The 21319-nt window shown below is 39.2% G+C and overlaps 1 protein-coding gene across 6 annotated transcripts in view; it reads left to right on the forward strand.

The window, feature by feature from the left end:
* The first annotated feature begins 1892 nt into the window (after positions 1 to 1892).
* LOC136380483 (zinc finger protein 568-like) overlaps positions 1893 to 21319 on the forward strand; it is a 43344-nt gene continuing 23917 nt past the window's right edge. Inside the window, exons 1-3 of one of the 6 annotated variants that reach the window (XM_066348279.1) lie at positions 1893 to 2162; positions 3362 to 3427; positions 18108 to 18236. In XM_066348279.1, coding sequence (XP_066204376.1) covers positions 18222 to 18236 — 15 coding nt within the window. In that variant the 5' untranslated portion in view covers positions 1893 to 2162; positions 3362 to 3427; positions 18108 to 18221. Of the gene's footprint in view, positions 2163 to 3361; positions 3428 to 14898; positions 14941 to 18107; positions 18237 to 21319 lie in introns of those variants that run through there. The other 5 variants (XM_066348283.1, XM_066348285.1, XM_066348280.1 and 2 more) reach the window with 5 other exon arrangements.

Raw genomic sequence — 21319 nt, forward strand, 5'->3', positions numbered from 1 at the left:
TAACTTTTAGAAGAAGGAAAGCTAAGAGGAAAACTCTTTGGACATTATCTGTAGAAGTTCATCACGCAGTCTTTTTCTTCTGAGCACCTCACTGGGAGATGAGGACTGAGAAGGGAAAAAATATGAGACTCCATGTTTTTCTTATTGCCCCAAATGGTCAGATTAGAGGTCATCCCTAGCCCCATTCCCCCATCACACACAGGAAATGGCAACAAAAGAAAAATGGGAGAAACTGCCCAATCCCAGTGTCTCAGAGAAAAACTGAGGTCACTGCCATCAAGGGGCTATAATTTAAACAAACCTCACAGAGGTTTCTTGTGGACAGAGTTAACAGGGGCCCCAAACTCCTACAAATAGTGCCACATACATTAGGCACAGTCGTACTTAAAACAAGGGGACATGCACTCCGCACCTGCACACACAGTAATCATATAATCACACTCCCACCGTCACAGGTATGCTCACAGTGTTGTTGTGGTAGGAAGTTAGACAGACATGAGCAGAGAGCAAGGGCTATAGGCCAGGCACAGAAGCCAGCAGGGCAGAAAGCCCCAGGTACCTAGCAACGGGCAAAACTGGGAAAAGAAAGACCTCACACCCCAGGGTGAACTTTCCTCCTTTAGTTGGTCATGCTTTGACCCTCTGATTTCATATTGCTAATCATTTGGACCCTCCCAGGACCTTTGCTCCTATCACTAGTCATGTGGTTTTAGACTCCCTTAGAGGAGAAACAAACAGAAAAGACAGAAAATAGCGCGGAAGATGGAAAACAACCACGGGAAGTAACATTCTAGGCTTCACTTGTATTTCAGCTTGAGGCTCAGAAAAGCAGACAAAGAAAAGCCATGGCTGACCTCAGGACCAGCTGCACTGACTGCCTTGGCACTAACCAATCAGTGGAGAACGGGGCTGTATACACACTTGAAGATCTGATGAATATTCTATTGAGATCTTCCCCTGGGATCTCCTTTAAAATCCCCACCCTTAAAATCCCTTGACAGAGGTCCCAGCGCACTCTCCCTTCTGGAAGTACCCTGCACCTATCCTTTGCCCACCCTGTTCTTTCTCCAAAGCTCCAAGGGACCCCAGGAGACTTGCAACTAGGAGTGCAGTGGGCAACCACAGCTCAACCAGGCGAACCCCCTGACCCTGTCTCCAAGTCCCCTTTCCTCTTTCTTCCTTCACGGCCAATAAATTCTTCCTTTACTTGCTGCATTTTGTCTCTTGACTGAATTCTTTCTCTTGTCAAGCAAGACAAGAATCAAGGTCTCTCCATCCACCTGTAACAATGTCCTAAGGTCAGAATCACACAGCACCAAGAGCACACATTAACAACCCCACAATGATAAGCATCCCATGTCCGCACACAGGGTGCAGTGTCACAATCTCACATACAGTCAAACCCACAACTTCCCCTCTTCAGGCTGCTCTCTGTCTGCGGACTCAGCTGGTCTCAACTTATGCCTTTCCAGACTCCCGGGATTGCAACCTGCCCAGCTGAGCCAGTTACCCCGGAACCCTTGATCTCCCACCTCACTGTTCTAACGGTCCCTCCAGGCTGATGAAACGTCCGAGTTCCTACGAAAACAGCGACAGACCATCAGACCCTCTGGGAAATGTGGTCCAGAGCGAGGCCCATGGCCAGTTCCTCTCAGCGCCCTGCCTGAGCCCACCGGAAAGCACTCCCCCTGCAACTCTCACGACCCAGTCGAGCCTCAAGAGTTGCGACTCGCAACAGCACCCCGCAAGCCCGCGGAGCTTGCTGAGCGGATGCGTGTAACCCTACTACAGGAAACGCAGGCCTTTTGGCCGGAAGTTGAAGCGGGCAGCAAGGCCTTCTGGGAGGTGTTCTGCTCCGGCACCTCCGTGGGGAAGCTGGGGCCGAGGAGTGTTCTTTGGTCTCCGCGCTTGATCCAGGCTTTCTTTCTAGGCGCCTTCAGGTAGCGTCCTGGAAACAACGCACTGGATGTGCATTCCGGCGCCAAGGCTGCAGGGCGTGGAGGAGAGCTGGGCTGCACTGTCGTACGCTGCTGACCGGACTGAGCCTCTAACCAGGTCGAGTGTCCAGAGTGTCCAGAGTTTAGGACAGTGCAGAATGCTCCTACACTCTGTAAGGGCAGTATCTCTTGGACCGTGGTTGGAATTGTTAGAACGAGAAACTGGTGGGTGATTATGATGATGTGTGTGAGAGTAATGCTGTGTGTGAGTGATAGTAATTGTGATGGGATGTGTAATTGTGATGTGTGTGTCATGGTGATGTTTGTAGTGTGTAATTGTGTTGATGTGTGGTGTAGTCTGTGTGATTGTCGTGAAAGGTTTGTGGTGAGGTGTTTGTGATATGTAGTGGGTCTTAACTTGTATTGACTTTTGCGTAGGGTTTGTCATTCTTAATAACTCTTGAAAACAATTTTCTGTAGTATTTGGTTTTAAGCATTCCTCTCCCCATTGGCCACACCTTAATCTACTTTGCTGCCCTTTTTTTCCCCCAGAAGTTTTTGACCCAGTTCTGTTGCTTTACAGTTTTCCTAGGTGATCTTTTCCAGAATCATTATTTCATCATCTTATGAACTTTATTATATGTATTGGTTAGTTATTGCCAGGATAATAATGCTGCCTGACAAATCACCCCTAAACTCCAACTCAGTGGCATACAAGGAAAACACATTTTATTTTATTTATTTAGTTTATTTTATTTTTAGCGTGCATGCAAATGAGAGAGAGAGACAGGAAGGAAGAGAGATAAGCATCAACTCGTAGTTGCATCACTTTAGTTGTTCATTGATTGCTTCTCATAGGTCAGGGGCTCCACCCAAGCCAGTGACCCCTTGCTCAAGCCAGTGACCTTGGTCTTCAAACCAGCAACCTTTGGGCTCAAGCTAAGCCCAACATACCATATCGACCACTCTATCCACTGGCACCACCTAGTCAAGCACAAACATTTATTCTTATGTTGACTTGTTTGCAGGTTCTCTTATTAGTTTATATAAGTTGGGCTTGGCTGAAGGCTGGTCTGCAGGATAGATGAATTCTGATCTGCTCCACATGTATTCTTTATGTAGCTTAAGGTAAAAGGATAGTGGTTATTAAGACATGTTTTTCTCATGCTTGATCACTAGAGCACAAGATAGCACACCCTCAATACCTCTACTTCTACCATAGCCAGAAGGCAAGGCAAAGAGTGTGAATGTATATTCCAGTTACAGAGGGTTGAAAAATTGGGACCACGATTTCACATTAAGAAACATGCTTTGTTATCCTGACGAAGTTCTCTTGTCTTATAATACTGCATTTCAGGCTTTGTCATTGTGGGTTTTTTTTAGGAATTTCATTTCCATCTTCCCTTTATGTCTTTATGCTTCAGGTCTGTTTCCTATAAAGAGCATATTGCTGGACTTTTCCCTTTACACTATTTGACTTATTTTAATGGGTGAGTTTAAATCCTTTACATTTACTGCAATTGCTCATATAAATTTGTTTTATTTTCTTTTGATTGTGCAAGTTAACCTTTTCTCCTGTTTCCATTGCTTTGGTTTCTATTCTTTTTTTTTTCCCCCAAAACAAGACAGAGACAGACAGACAGACAGACAGGAAGGCAGAAAGATAAGAAGCATCAACTTATAGTTGTGGCACTTTAGTTTTTCACTGATTGCCCCTCATATCTACCTTGATGAGGGGGCTTCAGCCAAGCCAGTGACCCCTTGCTCAAGCCAGAGGTTGGGGGAAGAGGGATATGGGAATTTTTTTCAATGGGTACAAAGGTTCTGTTATGCAAGATGAATAAGTTCTAGAGATCTGTACAACATAGCACCTATATTAACAGAACAATATTACAGACTGTAATATATATATTTTCATAGGACTGATCTCATGTTAAGTGATCTTATTTAAAAAAACACAAAATACAAAAGAACACGGAAATGTTTGGAGGTGATGGGTATGTTAAGGACCTTGGTTGTCATATCACAGAGGTACGCATATGTCCAAAGTTATCAATAAATATACATTAAATTTCTTAAAACATCAGTTATACTTCAATAAACCTAAAACACAATCAATTTTACTATCTTAACCATTTTTAAGTCTACAGTTCAGTGGCATTACATTTACATTTCTATGCCAGAATCACCATACCTATCCATAGGACACTTCAAATTGCAAAACAGAAATTCTGTACTCATTAAATAAGTCTCATTTCTTTGATTCCCCCAGCCCTAAGCAACCATTATTCTACTTTTGACCTATATGAATTTGGCTATTCTATTATCTCATATAAACAAGAAATCATACAATATTTTTCTTTTTATGACTGGTTTACTTATCTTAGCATAATATCCTCCAGTTGCATCCATGTGAAAGCACGTATCAGAATTTCCTTCCTGTTTAAGTCTCAGTAATATTTCATTGTATGTATATGCCGCATTTTATCTAGTCGTCAGACAGTGGACAACAGTTGCTTCTACCTTTTGACTTTTGCTAGTAATGCTGCTATAAACATGGGTGTACCATATCTGTTCAAGTCCTTGCTTTCAGTTCTTTTGTTATATACCCAGAAGTGGAATTTCTGGATCAAATAGTAGGTAATTCTGTTTTTAATTTTTGACCCATTCTGTTTTTCACAGTAGCTACAGCAGGGGTTGGGAACCTATAGCTCACGAGCCAGATGTGGCTCTTTTGATGGCTGCATTAGGCTTGCAGACAAATCTTTAATAAAAAAAAATAATGTTAAAAATATAAAACATTCTCATATATTACAATCCATTCATTTCCTACCACTCATGTTCATGATTGCGGGTGGCTGGAGCCAATCACAGCTGTCCTCCAGGACAACACCAAATTTTTATTGGATAATGTGTAACACACATGGATCGTTGTATGGCTCTCACGAATTACATTTTAAAATATGTGGTGTTCATGGCTCTCTCAGCCAAAAAGGTTCCCGACCTCTGAGCTACAGCATTTTATCAACACATTTTTTTTGAGTACCTGCTATCAATGGCAAAAATAAGAGTAATTCCCGTTTTCATGAAGTTTATATGAGGGGATAGGCATACAGTATTTGTGATAAATAAATAGTTTGTTTATAAATAGTGATGATTGCCATGGAGAAAAAATAAAAACCATGTGAGGAATATTGGGAGTACATCCTAAGCATAGCACTTCTCAAACTATTTTAATTGAATGTTTTCTGTTCTATTATTTCTATTCTATCATATATAGGGCAAGGATTAGTCTACTCTATTGTGTATCATTTTTTTACCCTTTACCTAGTAAAGGCTCACAGGAGATGATAATTAAAATTTCTTAAATTAATAGCCGTATTATTTATCCATCCCATATCATTGTGACAGGAGTATAATTCTCTCTTTCAAATGAAGAAAATGGCAATTCTATACTGTAGCTCTCTTTTACCTCAAATGCCAAGATAGGTAGCATATAAAGTCACAGACTTTGAATGCAATTCTTTTTTATTTTATTTTATTTTTATTTTTTTGTATTTTTCTGAAGTTGGAAACGGGGAGGCAGTCAGACAGACTCCCACATGCACCCAACCAGGATCCACCCGGCATGCCCACCAGGGCGATGCTCTGCCCATCTGGGGCGTTGCTCTGTTGCAACCAGAGCCAATCTAATGCCTGAGGCAGAGGCCACAGAGCCATCCTCAGTGCCCAGGCCAACCTCGCTCCAATGGAGCTTTGGCTGCGGGAGGGGAAGAGAGAGACAGAGAGGAAGGAGAGGGGGAGGGGTGGAGAAGCAGATGGGCGCTTCTCCTGTGTGCCCTGGCCGGAAATCGAACCCGGGACTCCTGCACGCCAGGCCGATGCTCTACCACTGAGCCAACCGGCCAGGGCCAATGCAATTCTTTTTTAGATGGATTGCTGCAAATCTGTTTTTTGACCCAACTTTATATCTGTCACTGCATTGGACCTAGACCTTTATGCTCACAAAGATATTTGAGGAGCAAATATATGAACATTGTTTCTAGGTTCTTGGTGTCTGTTTCATCCTGAGTTTTCCTCCAGACTCTGGCTGTCTCTATATCTACTATCTCTGGTCAGTGACTCCAGGGAATGTGAACTACAAGCAAGGAAGCAAATTGTTTGGGACTTTATTAGTCATCTATTACTGTGTATTACCTCAAATTTTGGTGGTTTAAACTACAATACACATTTATTATCTCACAGTTTGTGTGCAAAGCAGGGAGAGACTTAGCTGGGATTTCTGGCTCAGATATTTCATGAAGCTGCAGTTAAAATGTTAGCAGGGCAAAGTCATCATAAAGCTAGACTGAGAATGGAAGATTTGCTTCCAGTATGTCTGGCAAGTTAGTGTTGACTTTGGCAAGAGTCTCTCCCTATGGTTAATTAGTGTCTTTATGACATGGTGGTTGGCTTTTCTTAGGAAAGATTGAAAAATGTGCAAGACAGAAGCCACACGGTCCTTTTTCCTAATTGTAATTGACATTCAATATTGTATTAATTTCAAGGGTACAACATAGTGATTAGATGCATATATAACCTATGAAATGATCCCCCTGTAAACCTAGTACCCATCTGACACCATACATAGTTATTACAATATTAATGACTATATTCCCCTATGCTATGTTGTACTTTACAATGTGTGACTATTTTTATAACTGGCAATTTGTACTAACTAATCTTTACCCTTTCACCCATCCTCCCTCTCCACTTCCACCTGGAAACCAACAATTTGTTCTCTGTATCTATGAGTTTCTTTCTGTTTTGTTTGTTAGTTTATTTTGTTCTTTTAGGTTCCACATATAAATAAAATCATATATTTGTCTTTCTTTACCTGAGTTACATCATTTAGCATAATTTTCTCTAGGTCCACCCATGTTGTTGCTAATGGCAAGATTTTCTTCCTTTTATGGCTGAATAATAATATTCCAGTGTGTGTGTGTGTGTGTGTGTGTGTGTGTGTGTGTGTGTATGTGTGTGTAAATATTCCACTTGTTCTTTATCTGTTTGTCTATTGAGGGACACTTAGGTTGGTTCCAAATCTTGGTTATTATAAATAATGCTGCAGTGAATATAGGAGTGCACATATGTTTTTGAATTAGTGACCATAGATTTTTCATATAAATACCCAGAACTGGAATTGCTGGATGATATGGTGGTTCTAGTTTTAATTTTTCAAGGGACCTTTATAATATTCTCCGTAATAACTGCACAAATTTACAAATCCATCACCTGTGCACAAGGGTTCTCGTTTCTTCCCATCCTCACCAACACTGTTTGGTGATTTTTATTTTCTTTTAGGTTCAGGGATAGAAGCTCCTTTTAAATTACAGTTTACATAGAACATTATTTTGTATTAGTTTCAGGTGTACAGCATAGTAGTTAGACAATCATATACTTTGCAAACATTTTCTCCTGACATGTCTAGTACACACCTGACACCATGCATAGTTATTACAATATTATTGACAATATTTCCTATTCTGTAATTCCCCATAACTCTTTCATAACTACCAATCCATACTTCTTAATCACTTCACCATTTTCACCCAGTCCATAGCCCCACAGCCCTCTGGCAACCGTCAGTCTGTTCTTTGTATCTGGGAGTCTGTTTCTGTTTTGTTCATTTATATTGTTCTTTAGATCCCACACATAAGTAAAATGATATGGTATTTGTCTTTCTCCATCTGACTTATTTCACTTGGCATAATACACTCTATGTCCATCCGTGATGTCGCAAACGGTAAGATTTCATTCTCCTTTTATGGTTAGGTAACATTCCATTGTATAAGTGTACCACAGCTTCTTTATTCACTCATCTACTGAGGGAAGCATGAGTTGCTTTCATACCTGACCATTGTAAGTAATGCTGCAATGAACATGGGGGTGCATATACATACTCTTTTGAATCAGTGTTTTGGGTTTCTTTGGATAAATTTCCAAAAGTGGAATCACTGGGCCAGTTCCACTTTTAATTTTTTGAGGGCCCTCCATACTATTTTACATAGTGCCTGCACCAATCTGCATTTCCACCAAGAATGCATGAGGAAATCCCTTTTTTCCACATCCTTGCCAATACTGTTTATTGATTTATTGATGTGACTCATCCAACAGGTATAAGGTGTTAACCTTTCATTTGCATTTCTCCAATGATTAATGACGTTGAGAATCTTTTCATTTCTATTGGCTGTCTGTATGTCCTCTTGGGAGAAGTGTCTATTTAGGTCCTTTGCCCATTTTTTAATTGGATTCTTTGTTCTTTTGGTGTTGTATTTTATAAGTTCTTTATACATGTTGGATATTAACCCCTTATCAGATGTATCATTGATGAATATGTTCGCTCATTCAGTTGGTTGTCTTTTCATTTTGTTGATGGTTTCCTTTGCTGTGCAAAAACTTTTTAGTTTGATATACAGTGATACCTTGAGATACGAGTTTAATTCATTCTGTAACCAAGCTCGTAAGTCAGTCAACTTGTATATCTAACAAATTTCTCCCATTTAAAATAACTGAAATAGATTTAATCTGTTCCAGCCCTGTGAAACATCCCCAAACCATCCTAAATTATGAAAAAAGACGTTTTTAATTAAGAAACACTCATGTATACTTTGCCAGTGCATAACAAAATATATGAAATAAAAGAAAAAAGTGTTATTTAGTACTGTATTCTTACCTTGGAGATAGACGAGTGCGGCTAACGAAGGTGAATGGCGGAGGAGGAGGGAGGAGGGAGGGATGCAGGCACTGTAGACACATAAACTAAAATTGCACTTTCTTAACACTAAATGTAATCTAAAACTGCATTTACTTTAAACAAAACTAAAACTGCACTTAACTTAAAATGAAACGACAAAAACTTAATTATAAAAAAAAATGCACTTTCTTAACTTTAAACTTAACCTAAGCTTAACATTACTTATTTTTTATTTAATCATCACCTGTTTTTGCCTTTTTGGCTGCACTTTCGGCACTTTCACATGCAGGACTTTTGAATAAAAATGTATCCAGGCCCTGGCCGGTTGGCTCAGTGGTAGAGCGTCGGCCTGGCGTACGGAAGTCCCGGGTTTGATTCCCAGCCAGGGTACACAGGAGAGGCGCCCATCTGCCTCTCCACCCCTCCCCTTTTCCTTCCTCTCTGTCTCTCTCTTCCCCTCCCGCAGCCAAGGCTCCATTGGAGCAAAAGATGGCCCGGGTGCTGGGGATGGCTCCTTGGCCTCTGCCCCAGGCGACAGAGCGACGCCCTGGAGGGGCAGAGCGTCCCCCCTGGTGGGCAGAGCGTTGCCCCTGGTGGGCATGCCAGGTGGATCCCGGTCCGGCGCATGCGGGAGTCTGTCTGACTGTCTCTCCCCGTTTCAGAAAAATACCAAAAAAAAAAAATGTGTGATGTACTCCTCAGTTGCCTTAACATCAGCACTCGCAGCTTCACCATGCCTCACCATCGAGTGGATGCCAGATCTCTTCTTGAAATTTTAAAACCAGCCATGACTTGCCTTAAATGTATCTTCTGCTGCCTCTTTTGAGGTTGATGGTTCTTTCTTCTTCAAGTTGCCGTAAATAATACGTGCCTTTTTGCATATCACAGTCTCCATCACTGTATCTCCTGCCAGCTCTTTCTCTTTAACCCACACCAACAGAAGCTTCTCCATTTCTTCATGGATATTTGTCCTTAATTGGCACAGAATTGCAGTTCCTTTCGCTGGATTTGCACTTTTGATGGCATTCTTTTGTTTAAGGATGGTACAAATTGTAGATGTATTGCGGTCGTACAGCCTTGCCAGTTCAATCACTCGTACACCACGCTCATGTTTTTCTATTATTTCTTGCTTTACTTCTGTCAACATCATTCTCTTCTTCTCACCACTGTCCTTTACACTCACTTTCTTCGGCCCCATGATAACACACAAAAAAAAGTTAGTGAAAAATGCAAAAATGATGCAAGAACAAGTACAGCGCACAAGATTCGACTTGATTCCACAGGTAATGTGCGAAAGAATGAGATACTGGTGTTGTGCTGCCAATACTGGACCTGTGCGCCAATGTGCCAACTAGTGGCAACTTCCTAAATCACAACTTGTATCTCGGAATTTCGCTCGGATCTTGAAGAAAAATACAGACAGAGTCACAGCTCATATCTTAAAAAAATTCGTATGTTCTTCTGCTCATATCTCAAGGTACCACTATAGTTCCATTTGTTTATTTTATCTTGTTTCCCTTGCCTAAGGATATATATCAGAAAAAGTATTACTGAAAGAAATGTCTGAAATTTTGCTATGTGTTGTTCTGGGAATTTAATGGTTTTTGAGTTTTACATTTAAGTTATTAAACCATTTTTAGTTTATTCTTGTATATGGTGTAAGAAAGTGGTCTAGTTTCATTTTTGCCTACACCTGTCCAATTTTCCCAACACCATTTATTAAACACCATTTATTGAAGAGACTATCTTTACCCCATTGTGTGCTCTTGCCTGCTTTAATTGACCATATAGGCTTGGTGTATTTCGGGCCTATTTTTTTTTAAGATTTTATTTATTGATTTTCTGGGGGTAGGGTAGAATAAGAAGTATCAACTCATCATTACTTCACTCCTATTTCTTCATTGGTTGCTTGTCATATGTGCATTGACTGGGCAAGGCCATGGTTTTGAACTGGTGACCTCAGCATTCCAGGTTGGTGCTCTATCTGCTGTGCCACCACAGGTCAGGCTGGCCTCTCTATTCTATTCTGTTGATTTATATGTCTGTTTTTATGCCAGTACCATGCTTACTATAGCTTTGTAATATAGTTTGAAATCAAATAGCATAATACTTCCAATTTTGTTCTTTTTCAAGATTGCTATTTAAGATCTTTTATTGTTCCATATTGTTATTTTTTCTAGTTCTGTGAAGTGCATCATTAATATTTTCATAGTAATTCTGTTGAACCTATAGAAATTTTGGAATATTTTTAAATTTTTTTCATTCATTTGAGAGAGGGTTTAAAATTGGGTAAGCCCAGGGTTTTGAACCGGAGACCTTAGCTTTCCAGATCAACGCTTTATCCACTGTGCCAACACAGGTCAGGCAATCTTTGGGTATTCTGGACATTGAAATAATGTTATTTCTTCCTATGCATGAGCATGGTATGTACTACCATTTATTTATATCTTTCCAGTGCCTTATAATTTTCTGATTGCAGGTTGTTTACATCCTTGGTTCAGTATATTCCTAGGTATTTTATTTTTCTTTTTGATCCAGTTGTAATGGGACTGTTTTCTTAGTTTTTCCTTTCTGATAGTTCATTATTAATGTATATTAATGTTTTGTATCCTGCTACTTTCCTGAATTTATTTATCAATTCTAGTATTTTGATGAAATCTTTAGGGCTTTCTGTGTACAATATTGTGTCATCTGTAAATAATGGCAGTTTTGCTTCTTCCTTTCCAATTTGAGTGCCTTTTATTCTTCTTCTTGTCTGATTGCTGTGGCTAGGACTTTCAGTATATGTTGAATAAAAGTGGTGAAAGTGAACATCCTGTCTTGTTCCTGATCTTAGTTTTCCCCCATTGAGTGTGATGTTTGCTGTGGGTTTGTTATATATGGCCTTTATTATGTTGAGATTAATTCCCTCTATGCCCACTTTTCTGAGGGTTTATCATAAATGTGTTCTGAATTTTGTCCAGCGCTTTTCCTGCATCTATGAATATATATCAATAATATGATTTTTTTCTTTAATTAAAAAAATTTTTTTTATTTAGACAATTAAATTTAACAGGATGACATTGGTCAACTAGAGTACATAGATTTTGGGCAAACATCTTCACATCATTTGGACAGTTGATTATGTTGTATACTCATCACTTAAAGTTAAATCATTCTCCGTCACCTTATATTTGTCCCTCTTTATGTCGCTCTCCCGCCCCCCTGCTCCTCCCTCTTTCCCCTTTCCCTTCCCCCTTGTAATCACTGCACTCCTATTTCTGTCCATGAGTCTTAATTTTGTGCCCCACCTATGTATGGAATTAATTATACAGTTCTTAGCTTTTTCTGATTTATTCATTTCACTCAGTATAATGTTATCAAGGTCCATCCCTGTTGTCATAAATGATACTGTGTCATCAGTTCTTGTGGCTAAGTATGATAGTATTCCATAGTATATATGTACCACATCTTCTTTATCCAGTCCTCCATTTGAAGAGCACTTTGGTTGTTTTCATGTCTTGGCCATTGTAAATAATGCTGCGATGAACATGGGGGTGCATGTGTCTTTACATACCAATGTTTTTGAGTTTGGGGGGTATATACCCAGTAGAGGGATTGCTGGGTCATATGGTAGTTCTATTCTTAATTTTTTTAGGGACCACCATATTTTTTTCCAAAGTGGTTGTACTAATTTAGATTCCCACCAACAGTGAATGGGGTTTCCTTTTTCTCCACAGCCTCTCCAACACTTGTTATTACCTGTCTTGTTGATAATAGCTAATCTAACAGGTGTGAGGTGGTTTCTCATTGTAGTTTTGATTTGCATTTCTCTAATAGCTAGTGAAGATGAGCATCTTTTCATATATCTATTGGGAGAAGTGTCTATGTCCTCTCCCCACTTTTTTTATTGGATTGTTTGTTGCTGAGCTTTGTGAGTTCTTTATATATTTTGGATATTAACCCCTTATCTGAGCTGTTGTTTGCAAATATCATCTCCCATTTAGTTGACTGTGTTTGTTTTGTTGTCAGTTTTTTGTTTTGTTTTGTTTTGGTTTGGTTTTTTGTTGTGCAGAAGCTTCTTAGTTTGATATAATCCCATTCATTTATCTTTGCCTTTACTTCTTTTACCTTTGAGGTCGGATTCATAAAATGTTATGTACAGCCAAGGTCCATAAGTTTAGTACCTATGTTATAATTTATTGTTTTAGGTCTTATATTTAGATCTTTGATCCATTTGAACAAATTTTTGTGCAAGAGGACTAACTGCAGTCAGGTTTCATTCTTTTGCGTGTGGCTTTCCAATTTTCGCAGCACCATTTATTAAAGAGGCTTTCTTTTCTCCATTGTGTGTTTTTGGCTCCTTTATCAAAGATAATTTCCCCATATATATGTAGTTTTATTTCTGGGCTCTCGATTCTGTTCCATTGGTCTGTGTGTCTGTTTTGCTGCCAATACCATGCTATTTTAATTATCATGGCTCTGTAGTATAATTTGAAGTCAGGTGTTATAATACCTCCAGCTTTATATTTTTTCTCAGGATTACTTTGGTTATTTGGGATTTTCTATGGTTCTATACAAACCTGATGATATTTTGTTCCATTTCTTTTAAAAATGACATTGGAATTTTGATGGGAATTGCATTAAATTTGTATATTGCTTTGGGTAATAAGGTCATTTTAACTATATTTATTCTTCTTATCCAAGAACATGGGATATTTTTCCATTTCATCGTGTCTTTTTTTATTTCCTTTAATAATGCTTTGTAGTTTTCAATATATAGATCCTTTACATTCTTTGTTATGTTTATTCCTAGGTATTTTATATTTTTTGTTGCAACTGTAAAAGGGATTTTTTTTTTAGTTCGTTCTCTAAAGTTTCATTGTTGGCATATATGAAAGGAATAGACTTCTATATATTAATTTTGTATCCTGTGACCTTACTGTATTGGTTTATTGTTTCTATTAGTCTTTCTGTGGAGTCTTTGGGGTTTTCTATATACAGGATCATGTCATCTGCAAAAAGTGAAACCTTTACTTCTTTTTTCCTGATATGAGTGCCTTTTATTTCTTTCTCTTATCAGATTGCTCTGGCTATAACGTCCAAGAATATGTTGAATAGGAGTGGAGAGTGTGGGCAGCCTTGTCTGGTTTCTGATTTTAGAGGAAAAGTTTTCCTGTGGTTTCCCTCTCTGTACCTCTCAGCAAAATCCAGAGAGCCTGAGCTTCCCTCCTCACCTTAGTCTAGCAGAGAAAAAAATAGTCACTCCAGATTTTCTTCTCTTCCTCTCTAAAACCCACTGAAAATGCATTTTATATTTTACCCTGCCCCCTTTTCACCCCATCCCACCGTTAATCCATTCAGTGCGTGTATTTTTCAGGTGTGCCTATGAGCCCAGCTGGGTTGTTTTTTTGTTTGTTTGTTTGTTTGTTTGTTTTTTGTTTTTTTTTTGCTGCATCATAGTTCTTCAGTTTTTTTAAATTTCAAGGGGAGCCTGACCATTCAGTGGCGCAGTGGATAAAATGTCAGACTGGGATGCAGAGGACCCAGATTTGAAAACCCAAGGTTGCCGGTTTGAGTGCAGGCTCATCCGGCTTGAGTGCAGGCTCACCAGCTTGAATGCATGGTTGCTGGCTTGAGCGTGGGATCATAGACATGACCCCATGGTCGCTGGCACAAGCCCAAGGTCACTGGCTTGAGGAAGGAGTGACTTGCTCTGCTGTTGCCCCCCAGTTAAGGCAAATATGAGAAATCAATCAATGAACAACTAAAGAGCTGCAGCAAAGAATTGTGCTTTTCATCTCTCTCCTTTCCTGTCTGTCTATCACTATCTGTCCCTGGCTCTGTCTCTCTCTCTCTGTCTCTGTCACCAAAAAAAAAAAAAAAGAAAGAAAGAAAGAAATTTCAAGGGGAGAGATCAGGAGTATCTCTCATGCTGCCATTACTCTGACATCATCCACTACCTTGTCTTTCAAATCACTGATTTGATATTCTGCTTTGTGTTATGTTCTGTTGATTTCTTCTAGTGTGTTCTTTATTTCAGATATTGTTTCTTTATTTCTGAGTATTTAAATGTTCTTTTTGTCTTCATTTTTGTGTTTTCTGTCTCTTTGTTGAAGTTCTCACTGAGTTCATCTACTCTTCCCCTAGATTTATTGAGCATCCTTATCACCAGTGTTTTCAATACTAGAGATACTATTACCGAGTGTCTTCGTTCTCTTGTCTTTAGGGGTGACTACAGTTTAAGACAAGATAAGCTGCCACTTCTTTCTGGATTAGCACTGCATGGTAGGAGCTCCTTTGTGATCTGTAGTTGATTGCCACTTGTGCTGGGCTTGGAGGCACCTGGGAGAGATTTTTCTGTGAACTGAGGCCAGCAGCCACTTGTGCCAGGCTTGGGACCCTTTGTTGGGCACCGTGATGTGAGCTAAAGTTGGCTATTACTTGTGCCTGGATTGTGGTCGCTTAGTTGAAGTGACATTCCAAGCTAAGTCTAGGTGCCACCTATGCCAGGCATGTGGCAGCCTTGTAGGAGCCACTGTATAAGCTGATACTGGTCACCACTCATGCCAGGCTTGTGGCCACTAAGCAAAATGTATAAGACATGCTGAGACCAGCCTTGGCTTGTTTGGGATTTGGGGACCTTGAGATATTTTAGGAAAGTCTGCAGTGTAGCCAGGGCAGGTCACTTACATGGAAAAACCTCTGGAAGAACTTTGGGCTGGATGCATGTGTTGGTGAGGTGGAGTCTCAGGGACTCACCAGGCTGGGTTAACAGATCTTAGCTAGAATAATGGAGAGCAGAGATTTAGTCTGTCTGTGCCCTCTGGCTGTGTGGGAGGAGAATTCACCAAAGGAACAGTGGTGCCTGCCTGCCTGTGTTTCCATCTGGGAGAGAACTGCCCTGATCACTGCTCCTTCAGTTACCAAGTTGCAGCTAGTCAACTCCATTCCTTACCGTGTCTCTGGTACTTTTTTAGCTGCTGCCTCTGTGCTAAAGCCCAGAAATAAGTGAGTTCGTGGGCATGCAGATCTGTAGATAGTCTTTTTAAGAGGAGAGCCTAGGTCTCCACAGCCCTCTCTTTCACTTGGTGACATCCCCACTGATTTTCACAGCCAGATGCTATGGGGACTTCTCTTTTGGCACTGGTGTGCCAGGCTGGGGAGCCTGCTATGGGGCTTTGCCCCTTACTTCTCAGAGGGGAACTCCATAGCCAAGATATCCCTCCTGGTGCTGGACCTCCCCATTCCTCATCTTTGCCCTACCTACCAGTTTCATCTTGGCGTATTTTTTATGTCTTTAATTATAGGAATTCTGTTTAGCTAATCTCCAGGTTGTTCTCAATGATATTTGTTCTGTAGTTTAGTTGTAATTTTTATGTAATCCTGGGAGAAGGGGTGCCCTATGTTTACCTACTTAGCCATCTTAACTGGAATTCCCGATAGCGTCTTTTATGGCTGCCATTGGAAACAGAAATGGGAAACGACACACTGTTATTTCTGCAGTATCCTATTTGTTTATGGGTCAAATCTGTTCAATATGGGAAGGGTGTACAATAGACATGACTACTAGGACACACTGATTATTGGGCTACCTTGGAGGCTGGTTACCAGAGGGATACATGAGAATACATCAGGTAGATTGGATATATGTATACCACAGGTCCTGGCTTTCCAAAGATAAGAGATATCAGTGATGTGAGTGGAAAAATACATGGAAAGCAGGTGTCTATCATGGAGAGACCTTCTGACCTGAGACACTGGAGAGTACTGAGATGAGTTGACCCTGAAATTACTAGACCTGCAGACTATATTAATCATTCTGCCAAGAGTGGGCAAGGCCTGATGACATTTCAGAATTCAGAGATCAGCAGGAGCTGTGTGATAATAGAGCATGATAATGAATCCAGACAACAGAAAGGAGAGGTGAGGTGGTGGCTCAGAGATGGAGTTTAGGGGAGAGACTACATTCAGGGACAGAGAGAATAAAATGAGTTAGGAAATTCACTACTTTTACCAAGAAAGTTCATGTGGGTGTTATTGCCTGTGCAGGGTAGACATTTGTTTTTATTTTATTCACTTGACTATTACTTGATTTTTAAGAGTATTTTCAGGGTAATAGTTATTTTTCTTAAAGACATGTAGATTTTTTAGGTGCTGTTAAATATAACTATAAACAAGTTTCCCAGTCCATTCCTTTCTATTCCCTGTTTACTTTAATCATTTTTTTCTGTGTAGTCTGGTATCCACTTCCACTTTTCTGAATAACATCTTCATATTCCTAATGCTTAATTTTACCTATTGATTTTTGAAAATGGAGATAAGGATCTATCTCTGTTTTCTCTTTAACCCCTTACTCATTACCCTCACCTCCACCCACTCTTTTTGCTCTCTTTTTCTTTTTTTATTAAACTTATTGGGGTGACATTGACTAATAAAATCATATAGGTTTCAAGTATGCATTTCTATGATACATGATCTATTGCATCGTGTCGACCACCCACAGCCAAATTGTCTTCTGTCACTTGACCTTTTTTCTAATATGGTATTTTATTGGAGTTGGAAGGTTGACTGAATTTCAGGACCTGAATTCAATTTCTTTTGGGCTAGTCAGTTTACCCAGCAAGAAGCCCTAGATTTTCTTGAGGCATATAAGCCAAATCTCCTGCTTTAGGGAGGCAAATAAAGGAATGAAGTGGGGGGAAGCACCTCATCTTTCAATATAACAATATTTACTTAATTCCCTTATTTTTTCTACATTGCAATCCCACCATACATTCAGTTCCCTGTTTTATGTCCCATTCCAAATTTTTGTCTGCAGAAATACCTAGTGCCTCCATTTCTAAGCCTTTTAACGGTTCTGCCATGGTTTTCCTGAATTAAGCTAAATACCAGTAATCTGCTCTCTAGCTTCCAAAATTTTATTGATATCTCTTATGTGCCAAAGTCCTTATGCAATTTGGCTTCCTTTGTTCCTTTGTTTTTATTTTGGTTGGGTTTGGGAGACAGTAAAAATAAAAGCAAGTATTCAGTCTTGCATTTTTAACCTGAAGGCCCTGAATTTTTTAGGGTAAAAAGATCAATTAAGTTACTTTAAATAGTCACTAGACTCATGACTGAATTTCATTTTATCATTTGAATGTTCCACACTGCCTATAACTCGTCTCTAATAAAAGTTTTTTTCCAAATTCTTTACAGTGCTTCATAAATGATTTAATCCTTAAATTTTCATTACTATTATATATAAGTAAGAGATAGTTCCTCTTAGGAATAAAATAGCAGGATCCTAGGGAATTACTGTATTGTCAGTGTAGTCACTGAATACCCTAAATTTAGCCCTCATAAATTACCATTGGACCTTACATTATTAAATTAGTCATTATTAATCAGATTTATATTTCAGTGTCTCTATAGTTTGGTGGTGATTAACATTTCTCAATATTCTGATTTTATAGCCACCTGGAGCTGAAGATTTCTATACTCCCTGAGTTCTGAAGTAAATCTGTTTTATTTCTCTTCCCTGAGCTGGGTGTTCTCAGGACTCAGTCCTTTTTGAGGAAGAAGCGGATATGACCAAGTCTCTTGTAAGTTTTAAGTATTTATTTCTTTCCTGTATTTTTTTGCAGATATCAGAAACAGGTCCATACAAAGTTATCAAAGTTGAGATCCAATTTGAATATGATCTGGAGAAACAAAAGCAAACTGGGACACAAAGTCCATTTTATAATCTGTACTGTTTACAAGGAAAAATTAAGGAAAGAAAAACTTTTCATTAGCACCCAAGTAAAAATGAAATTCCAAAATAATTTCATAATTCTTACCATTTTAAGGTTAGTTTTTTAAATACCTGTCTTGGCCAAAGATTAAAAAATTAAATTATCTAGAACAATAAATGGAACATGTCTTTCAAATGACTCTACATATATTTTTTCTTTACTTGAGGTTTGTATAATGAGCTAAAATATATACTAATATTCTAAGGCAAAATCTTGTCATTCTAGTATCTACAGCTTCCCCCATCTTTTTTTTTTTTTTTTTTTTTTGTATCTTTCTGAAGCTGGAAACGGGGCGAGACCGTCAGACAGACTCCCGCATGCGCCCGGCACGCCCACCAGGGGCGATGCTCTGCCCACCAGGGGGCGATGCTCTGCAGCGACCAGAGCCACTCTAGCGCCTGGGGCAGCGGCCAAGGAGCTATCCCAGCGCCCGGGTCATCTTTGCTCCAATGGAGCCTTGGCTGCGGGAGGGGAAGAGAGAGACAGAGAGGAAGGAGGGAGGGGGTAGAGAAGCAAATGGGCGCTTCTCCTATGTGCCCTGGCCGGGAATCGAACCCGGGTCCCCTGCACGCCAGGCCGACGCTCTACCGCTGAGTCAACCGGCCAGGGCCTCTTTTTTTTTTTTTTTTTTTTTTTTTTTTAATGCTCTCAGAAGATGCAGTATTCTTTGTCTTTTTACAAAATGATTATCTTCTGCTCTTGATTCTGTTTCCAACTCTGGAATTCCTCACACTGCTAGATTTTGAACATTTTCCACTTCACTGCCTCGTTTCCTCAGCTTTTATCTTTCTCACCCTGAAATACACACATTTCTTTTGACTATGTGGTCATGTGGCTCATCCAGTTATATCTCCTGTTGGCAGAGTGGTTCTCTGGGCGTAGACAGACTTGGGTTCAAATTGGGACTCAGCAAATTACTAAGTGCATAATTATGGGCAATTTTCTTAACTCTCTTTGACCTCAGTTACATCTCTAAATGAGAATACCGATAGCACTTATCGCACAATGTTAGGAAGTTTAAATACACTTAGTGCTACATAAATGATAAATATCATTAATAATTATCTGTATAAATCTTTTCTACCTTAAAGGTCTTTGGATATGTTGACTTTATTCATTTACCTGCTTTTATAGTTTAACATGAAACCATTAAGACAGAAGATGTCTGATTCATGTTCATGAATTAATTTTTCTCTTCAGTAAAACTGTCATAAACACTGTAATAAGGCAAAACTGAGAACATTCATTGTAATACATAAAGTAGAAATATATTAACAATGTTTTAAAAACCAATAATTTAGAAAATTGGGTAAAGAATATGAAGAAGCACTTAGAAAAAATGTGACAAATACTTAAAAATAATAATGTAAAACATAATCTACTGTTTAAATGATGTGGAGATGTTTACCTGGAATCTATGTACTCCTTTTTTTTCTTTTCTTTTTTTTTTTTGTGTGTGACACAGATGGAGAGAGACAGAGAAAGGGACAGATAGGGACAAACAGGAAGGGAAAGATGAGAAGCATCAATTTCTTCATTGTGGCACCTTAGTTGTTCATTGATTGCTTTCTCATATGTGCCTTGACCAGGAGGCTACAGCAGACTGAGTGACCCCTTGCTCAAGCCAGGGACCTTGGGCTCAGGCTGATGAGTCTTGCTCAAATCATATGAGCCCACACTCAAGCCTGAGACCTCGAGGTTTTGAACCTGGGTCCTTCGTGTCCCAGTCCAACGCTCTATCCACTGTGCCACTGCCTGGTCAGGAAAAATCTATATACTTTTGTTGACCAGTGTCACCCTGTTAAATTTAATTTTCTAAGTAAAAAAAATGCTAATAATATAAAGAAACTTCAGATTTGCAGATTATATATTTAGGTGTATTTTGAATTGCTGGTCAATGATCATTTTTTATGAGAGGATTCCAAATAATTAGTTCACTTATACATTTTCTTCACAGAGTAAAATGCTAGAGATCAAGGAGTTATGATCTACAAATGCAACACTCTTAGCTGTCAAAAAATTAATACGCTTCCTTTCAGATACCACTGCTAGATTCTTTGATTAGGACTATCAAATAAGAATGGATTGCCTGCATTCTTGGGCGTGCAGTACCAAATTCATTCTAGAATAGGGATGTAAATATATTTCATGGCAGCCTTTATTTATATATGATAGCCTTCACAGAAGCTAGAAAAGTCCTCTACAACAATATGTATAATAGCTTTTTTGAGTACTTATTATATAGTGCCAGATGTACTATATACTTTGTTTAGATTATTTCATGTAATTATCAGAAAATTGTAACACAGATATTATTTTAATTTTTACAGGTAAGGAAAGTGAACTACAGAGGTTAAGAAGCTTATATAATTTCATATATTAAGTGTGTAATAAAGCCAGGATTAAAACCCATACAGCCGACTCCAGGGCCCACAGTCTGATGCTGTACAGATTGAAGCCCACTCATAAGTGAAGAAATGTAAAATTTGCCATTGACTCTTCATACTACTTGTCCGTTTTATATTGTTAGTCCTTTTTCTACTTGAAATTAGGGAATTTTAGGAAAGCTTGCTTTTTAGCACTAGCATTTATGTAGGTATTATCTCCTAATCTGTTACTTTTATGGTATCATGTATCTTTTGTTATATAAACACTTTAAATTTGGATAGTTACATTTAACAATTGATAAATATGTGCATACAATAAGAATTCAGTCAAAATTAATACACAACATCAATGTTTTGTTTTTTTTGTTTTTTTTGTTTTTTTTTTCATTTTTCTGAAGCTGGAAACAGGGAGAGACAGTCAGACAGACTCCCGCATGCGCCCGACCGGGATCCACCCGGCACGCCCACCATGGGGCGAAGCTCTGCCCACCAGGGGGCGATGCT

The sequence above is a fragment of the Saccopteryx leptura genome, chromosome 9 (genome assembly GCF_036850995.1).
Source record: "Saccopteryx leptura isolate mSacLep1 chromosome 9, mSacLep1_pri_phased_curated, whole genome shotgun sequence".
NCBI lineage: Eukaryota > Metazoa > Chordata > Mammalia > Chiroptera > Emballonuridae > Saccopteryx > Saccopteryx leptura.